This window comes from Sinocyclocheilus grahami, unplaced genomic scaffold, assembly GCF_001515645.1.
Source record: "Sinocyclocheilus grahami isolate Dianchi unplaced genomic scaffold, SAMN03320097.WGS_v1.1 scaffold7.1, whole genome shotgun sequence".
Lineage (NCBI taxonomy): Eukaryota > Metazoa > Chordata > Actinopteri > Cypriniformes > Cyprinidae > Sinocyclocheilus > Sinocyclocheilus grahami.
Genome location: NW_015505186.1, coordinates 1,739,110 through 1,747,443, shown reverse-complemented (window position 1 = coordinate 1,747,443; position 8,334 = coordinate 1,739,110). Strand labels below are relative to the sequence as shown.

The following is an 8,334-nucleotide window of genomic DNA, read 5'->3' as shown; positions in this document are numbered from 1 at the left end:
TAGTTTTATACTTATTGTTTTTCCCTGTTCTGTTCTGGATCCTTAGGGGGAACTAAAATACACTTTTATAGAGTTTATAATTATTGTAAACATTTTGCTTTGTTTACTGGTATTCAAAAGGCAATATTATTTTTTATATGTAAATAATGTTATGTAATCATATAACAATATTTACATTATTTAAATTTTTCTGAAAGTCAATGCAGCTTTTGACTTGGTGTGAGTAATTTTCCGGAAAATTATGGTATTGCAAATTAAAAAAAAAAAAAAAAGTGACTGTTTTATATTGTTTATATATATATTTATTATGGTAATTTGTCTTGCGTTGCCTATATTGCTGTTTTCACTTGTGAGTTTCTATTGTCGTTAGGATGTCATCTTTGAAGGCAGTGAGGAAGCTCACTAGGTTTTTGTGAAGAATTCAATGCAACACTGTACCTTGTTCTGCTCTTTTACACTCAAAGTGACATGAATGACATGCTGAAGTGTGTGAATGTGTGTGTGTTCAGTCCATTGAGGGTTTTAGGTGTGCACCTGCTTCAAGATTATGCCCCCCTGTGTCTTACAGGACAGGAAGTATGTGAAAGTGTATGTGTATAAGAGACAGAATTGTTAAGACAGGAAGTAGAGGGAATTGCTGGGTCTGTCTCCACTCTTCCGCGATTAAAAGCACGAGTTCCAGGTGCTACTGACAAAAAGGCCTCACGGATTACAGAGGAACTTCCGGAAGATCACTCACACCTCTGGGTTGTAGTTGTCTGCCGCCCGTAGGCTAAAGTGTGTGACCCCAGACCGGTTCCAGTCCACGACCTCTCCTACTGAGCCGTTTTGTGAAAATAAAAGATGAATGACTACGTCGCACGTTCACAATCGTGCGACTCTCATAACTGCATTCCTCAGGTATGGAGTCTTGAAAACACACACGCGGTGTTTTAACAAGCCTGACAGCGCTGTCAGGAGAGCTTTGTGGTTGAAGTGGTGATGTTTTTGTTGATCACAGGTGGTTAAGCTGGAGGCTTTTCTGTCCTCTTCTTGTTCTGTCTCTCTCTCGCTCTTTCTCTCCCTCCGTGTAAGCTCTTAATAACAGGGCAGTAATGTCGTAGTCTGGTATTAGGGGACTGGAGTTATGTCAGGTGTTAGTTGGAGCTGCTTTGAGGAGGGTGCAGAATATTCACGAGTTGTCTTTTTGTCTGTTTGTCGAACCTTTCCCATCCTAAGTTTTCTCAGAGGGACTTTCCAACTGGGTTTTTCAGGCCATGTTCTCCAATAAAAGTAATAAGATGTTTGGTTCAGGAGGTCTGCGTGTTTTTGAAACGTGGCCATTGCTACAAAACTGCTGACACAATTGGATAGATAATGTTGATCTTCCTCATATATTCTGTTTTTATTGTTCTTTTCCACAATTGGCTATACAAAATAATATAAATATTTTTGATCAATTTTATGCATTTAAAAGATATAAGATTAAAGCTTGAAATGCCCACTTTGAAAAAAACATTTAAAAAACGGTCAGCATTAAAACCAATGGTACTTCAGTTACATTACTGTTTTTTTACACAAGTTTTTCCATTTTATTTTATTTTAATACAATAAAACTTTATTACTATTTAATGCTATTTTAGCAACTGGCAAACACTTATATTTTCTTATGGAAATGTAAATATAGTTCTTGTTCCTATTTTATTTTATTTATTATTTTGTTTTGTTTTAATATTTTATTTTATTTTGTTTTTATTTATTTATTTTAATGAAATGAAAACCAAACCCTAAAACCTGATCGTACTTTAATCCTATTATTCTGGTGGCTTGCAATCGCTTATATTTCTTTGTGGATCTAGTTCTTGTTTCAGTCAATGAAATTTTTTATTTATTATTCTTATTTTTTGTTATTTTATTTTATTTTTATTTATTTATTTATTTTATTTTAATGACATTAAACCAAAGCATAAATCTAAGATAACTTTAACACTATTGAACTTTAATGCTACTCTTTTGGTGCATTGCAAGCACTTATATTTCTTTTTTAGAAGTGCAAATTTAGTTCTTGTTCATATTTTATTGGCTAATGGTCAATGTTTATATGGATGTATTGCTTCAATATGATGAATGGATCAGCTAAAGATGAGTGTTGTCCACATCACAGACTTCCAGTGATCTCTAGAACGTATATCCTATTGTATTGGCACAATTTTTAATAATAAAAGCTTTTTTCTGAAGTCTTAAATTCTCAGTAAACGCTTCAATGTGCACCCTTCAGAATTACAATAATAGTCCAGCGTGTTCATCTGTTGTGAATCTTGACTGGTTAGTTCATTATTCGTTGCTCTGATGTAGACATTGATATTGTGTGCCGTTCGGCCATTTCTGCATCATGATTACGCTTGTGGTTTAAATGAAAACTGACCGAAAGAAACAAGCCAGAGTGATGATTTTAATGGATAATAGATTGTGTTTCAGACATGCATTTGAGAAGCGGATCAGAACCAGAGCTCCAGAGCTCCAGGCGGTCTCTTAACATCTGCTGAAATGTCTTACGTCAGAAAGAGCCTGTTGCCTTGTGGAGTTTGTGAAGCGTTTGAGGCATCATCATTGCTCGGTTAACTTCACAAGACATAAATACCCTTAAACACTGAACGATTTCTGACTCTGAACGTTGGTTTGTAAATACAGTTATTAGTTTCAGACTTTGGTCTTTTGGTTAGCTGTTTATCCAGATGACCTGCTGTTTTTCGTTGTTTGGTGTGAGGTTGTCCTGTGCAAAGTTATGAACTGATTACAACCTCATAAAAAATGTCCTTCTTTTTGTGTTTGAAATGGGAACCATGTGTAATGGTTCAGAGGTGAGTGCTGAGACTCTTTCTCATGATGCCTCTTTGCTGCTCTTGTTTGCAGGTTCCCTCTCTACCCCAGAGGAGAGCGTTTCCAGTTTGAATACGGTGTCTATTTGCTCAACAAAAACATCGCCCAGGTAAGAATCTCAGCATGTTCCATTGTACAAATCAAGATGGCTCACTGACTGATTACACGGGGTGTGTCCGAAACAGGTTTGGATGTTGCCCAGTTAGTCAGTGACTTAATAGGTGGTCTGTCTGTCTGTCGATCGTTATTTTTTTAAATTTGATTTATTTATACAATGGACATTTTTATTTTTTACCAGTTTTTACAGTGTCACATGATCTTTCACAATCATTTTAATACGCTAATTTTGGTTTTTAAGAAAAATACTTCCATATTTTTGCAAAATATGGATTTTTTTCATGTTGTATCTCGCAACAAAAGCACTTCCTGGTGTTTTTGTTAACACAGACCAATAATTAGACTTGGGTCTTCAAACTGGGGTAAGGGAACTTCATGGAGGCCTCAAGTAGCTTCTATAAATCTCAGAAAATTCTAATTGAAAAAAATGAATAAATAAAATGCTAAATGTATTTTTAGGGCTGTTTGCGTAATTTTTTAAAAATATCTATATCTATCTATCGGTCTGTCTGTCTGTCTGTCTGTCTGTCTGTCTGTCGATCGTTATTTTTTAAAATTTGATTTATTTATACAACATTTTTATTTTTTACCAGTTTTTACAGTGTCACATGATCTTTCACAATCATTTTAATACGCTAATTTTGTGATCTAGAAATATGATCAATGTTGAAAACCGTTTTAAGTGTCTTTACTGTCACTTTTGATCAGTTTAAGGCATCATTGCTGAATATAAATAATTTGTTTTTAAATTGTCTTTAAATGTTAAAAAAATTAAAATGGTAAAATTGTACAATTTTAGATTGTAAATTAAAAATTAAATCCTAAAAAAAAAAAGTAGATTTGTGAAGAAGGATTGGTTATCTCATCATATGTCTGGTGTTGGCCCTATTAAAAAGATCGAAAAAGCCCTGAATTAGACTTCTATGATGAGATTTTGATCTCTACGTTTCCACAGCTGAAGTTATAGAACTGTTGACAGTACTTTGTGGAATCACTTGCATTAACGTCATACAAAATGACTCTCTTGAGCCATAGCTCAAATCCAATTTCAATGTTCAGCTTTGGTCACAATTATACAGCTTGAATTTAATCAGTTTGCCTGGTTAAGTGCAATATTAACACGCCTCCGTGACTCTGGGAGTGGAATCCAAGCCTCCTGCGCTCCAGCTGTTGCCCCAACATAAAGAGGAGATGAAAAATACAGAATAGACTGCAAGGAGGTCGACCAAATCGCTCCATCTCTGACCCACGCGAGCGGCAAGAACAAAAACGTAGCTGTGTGCATGCTATGAAGTGATATGTAAGCTTAGCCAACTCTGAGGGGAAAACTTATATATCTGTCATGTTTGATCTATGCCTCCATTTGTAGTCTGACTGCGAGATGCCCTCCACAGCTTGTTCTTCATCCTGCCTGTCGTCCACCATATCCATTCCACGTCCGCTTAATCAGAACGAATGTAATGCTTTGCACCTTTGCCAGAAATCTTCATTAACCTTGTCAGTGTTTCTCTGTAGGGCAAGTTAATGGAGCTTATCTCGGTATGTTGACCGCGTTCGAGCGGTTTTTAAGCTCATTGTTTATGAAGCCTCTCACCCGGAGTCAAGACGATCCATATGAGCTCAGTGAACTCAACATTTTGAAACATTTGAGTCGGTTGAACTCTACCGATTGGGATTTTAATGTTAGTTAACATGGCTACGTAGCAAAACAGATGAGCTGTAACTCATTTCATGTTTGAGCCTCTGTGTCCGTTCGCACATGTGTTCCAGTTTTTGAAAGAGGAACTGTCCGGAGAATGCATGACGCGTTTCCCTTGAGTCACGCTACTTGTAATTTCCTCTTCTTTTAGCCATTTCGATCCCAACGGCAAGGCCCGCTGTACGTATTCCGTTCCGCATCTTTCCCGATACGCTCTTCGCTAATCCAAATAAGACTAAGCTGCTTCGCCGACCCCTGAATATTATAAAATTGACCTTGGCTTTTCCTACCTAATATGATTTGTGAAAAACTTGCAAGTGAAATCTTGTTTGTTATTTTGTTTTTGTGGTCTGAGCCTCCATCGCTCTTTTTTTCCATCCGATCCTCTCGTCTTTAATGCGTTCCGTTCGTTAGCCGTAGCCACGGTGGCTCTCTGTGTCCGGCTGCTGAGACTAAGCAGAGATCAGATTTCACAGCGGTGCTCTTGTTCTGGAATGGAGGAGATTAAACGTCTATCTTTTATTAAATTGTGTGTGTTTGAAAACGATCCAAGCAGGCAGGAGGGAGAAAGAAAGGAGGGGTGTTTTAGTTGCTTTGAAGCAGCGCGCTGACTGGATGTTGTTTTTATGTAGTCCTCGTGTCATGGGAGGAAGGGAGAAGAATGTCAGGTGGCCAGTGGGGTTTCGCCTGGGCACTTTTGTCTTTGATAGATGAGTTGAGAACATAGTGATAACTTTTCCAAGGCTTTTTTATTTTTGTTTGTTTTTCTTTGTCGTTTGCACTATTGCAACAAGGGATGAGTCAGAATGGACAACTAGTTGCTTTTATTTTCATTTTTGCTTTAAAAGGAATCATTTTTAGATGTTTTTAGTGTGCTGACAACGTGCTGTGTTTTAGCGTGCTGTGAGACTGTCAGCACGCTTAAACTTGATGTTAAGAGATGTTAAGTCTTTAAATCTATCCCCTTCAAAGCACTGCTGCTGTAGCCATCAAAGCTGAGCTTTTATAACAAATTCACAACCATCAACAATGCATTTTAACAACAATACATTTTTAGTTTTGTGCAATATTTTTGGGTTTGTTGAATATCTTTTGTACTATTTAAGCATTTTTGCATACTGTAAGTACTACTTTTTAGTAATTTATTGTCAGACAAACAGCATTGCATTTTAAAGATTCTGGTTGAACGAAATAAACTGATTTTGAGAGTTTTTAATGTAAGAATGCATCCTTTATGAACGCATATTAAGGGGCCATTCACACGGTACATGTTTATGTTTAAAAACATGAGACACAAGGCAGTGGGATGGGAAAACTAAATTTCAGTTTTTTAACTTTTAGGCAAAATATTTGTAAAAAATGTGCGTATAGTTGTCTACTTACATAAAATACAGCTGTTGCCAGTTTTTGTTTAGTCAAGTTTTATTTGACTAAATGTCTGAGCATTTTAGTCCTTTAGTCAATGAAAACCAGTATAAAGATTAAATTAATAAAAACATATATTTTTGCTTAAAATTAGAATTGCAATGATTGTTTTCATTTTGAGAAATTAATTTTTCCATTTCAAGTATTGCACTTCCACCAATAAAGCACAAATCAATAGAATGTGCTCTCACTTGGTTTATTTTAGCCCATCTTGTACTGATTTATTATAAGCTACTTAATATATAAATTAATATCAAAGTCTTAGATATGCACTCTCTCTGTCTACATAATGAAAACTGGTAAAAACAAACAAAAAATACTATAATTCAGTGAAATTCTTCCTAGCAAGTGCAACAATTCCAAATGGCAACAATTTTCTCTATTAAAACAACAGTGGTTGAGTAAGTGCATTTATTCAGCAACCATAATCGCAAACGATATAGTCAAGATCTCATGACAGAACACAGACAGGCTGAAAGACACTTTCATTTAAGCCGAACATCTCACATGAAGATCGCTAAACTCCAGCTTACTTGTTTGTCAGTGTTTTCAGATCATTGTCGGCACCTCTGTAATGAAGAGCAAGTGCATGCACATGGTTGCCAGATTGCAAAAATGAAGCAAAACACCAGGCAAAAAACATATCCTTCTAACAGAGACACTCTGATTTAAGGATTTGAACTCTTGATATCTGGCAACCGCATACATGAAAGCTTGCATAGTAGAGGCACATACATCAGTCGGCAATAATATTTTGTCTCCTTTTTTTCAACGAAAATAAAAAGAGATTTTGGTATAGTTTTTATTTTCTAAAATACATTTTAGTCTCAACTTTTGTTGTCAACGATATTGCATGTTGATACAGTCACCATTATCATTCATTGACCTTGTTGATTTCGTTTTAGTCATGGGGAATAAAGCTTGCCAACAAAAAAAATTTTTGCCATAGGTTTTGGTGACGGAATTCCACTCTATATTTCCCAATAATATGTCTTAGTAAGATGATATTTTAATGCTTAGTTTTATGATCACAACTTATAATGCAATGCAGTAATGATTGAGAGATGCACAAATAAATGTTCTTCAGAAGCCTGATGTATCATTCATATATATATACAGTGGGGCAAATAAGTATTTGATACACTGCCTATTTTTCAAGTTTTCCCACTTACAAAGAATGGAGAGATCTGTAATTTTCATTTTGATTTTTATTTTAGAGAAACAAATGATGATGAATGATTACATAATTTCAGTTTCTTTCTTTTTCTTTTTTTTAATTTGTAGTCCCTTTTATATATATTTATTAATTCGTGTATTTTAGTTTTTCATAGTTGTGTTAGTTTTTATTTTTATTTCAATTGACAAAAATATTTTCGTGTAGCTTTTTTTCATTCGTGATGATAATACTTCTTAAACACTTATTTTTTTGTTTTTTCCCTTTACTGAAGATATTAATGGGATATCTCAACCAAATGGTTGATGTTCTTGGTTATAAAACATTATCTGGCAATGAAACACTTTACACTTTTTAACACTTTAAGTGTTAAAAATTTAAAAAATTGTGTTTTAATGCAATGATTGATAGGTGAGTAGGAGGTCCTATACTATTGTCCAGGAGGATTGATGTCACATTATTATTATTATTATTCTTTTATTTTTTTTGCCAAAAAAATCTATATGATCAGTAATTTATAAAGATTTACCAGTGTAGATTTTACAACATGTCATATAGAGAGAAAGCTGATTGGATTAAAAATGACTTCTCTGTGAGCTGTGTTTCTAAAATTGCTACACTGGCAGTACACTCTAGACCAGTGTTTCCCAACCGGGTGCCATCTGTCGAGAGCAGGGGTGCCGTGTAAAAAATAATTTTTTTATATTTTTAAATTGCTAAAATGTTAAAAAAGCGTCTATTATATAATATCCATTTCTGATGTCGCCAATAATTAGAGATGCACCGAAATTTCGGCTGCCGAAAATTAGTTCACCGCTCAGGTTTCACTTTCACGTGGTGTGACGCTCTGCGTATTATCCCGCTATATGCGTGTGCGCTCCGCTCAGTCGCTCCACTCGTATAACTTACCGTTCATGCGAATCGGAACAGCAAAATGCATTGATCTGCTAACCGCTATGTTATGCTCGCGTGTTCTGATAATAATAGCTTTCTAGGACTAAACATTATTTGGATAATTGGTAAAAAAAAAAAAAAAAGAATGTTAAATATCTTAACCCTA

The 8,334-nt window shown here is 35.2% G+C and overlaps 1 protein-coding gene across 1 annotated transcript in view; it reads left to right on the top strand.

Annotated features, from left to right (window-relative positions):
- Window positions 1–8,334, top strand: part of LOC107589407 (UV radiation resistance-associated gene protein-like) — a 127,368-nt gene that overhangs the window by 74,126 nt on the left and 44,908 nt on the right. The window contains exon 13 of the mRNA XM_016277833.1: window positions 2,893–2,968. Coding sequence (XP_016133319.1) covers window positions 2,893–2,968 — 76 coding nt within the window. The remainder of the gene's footprint in view (window positions 1–2,892; window positions 2,969–8,334) is intronic.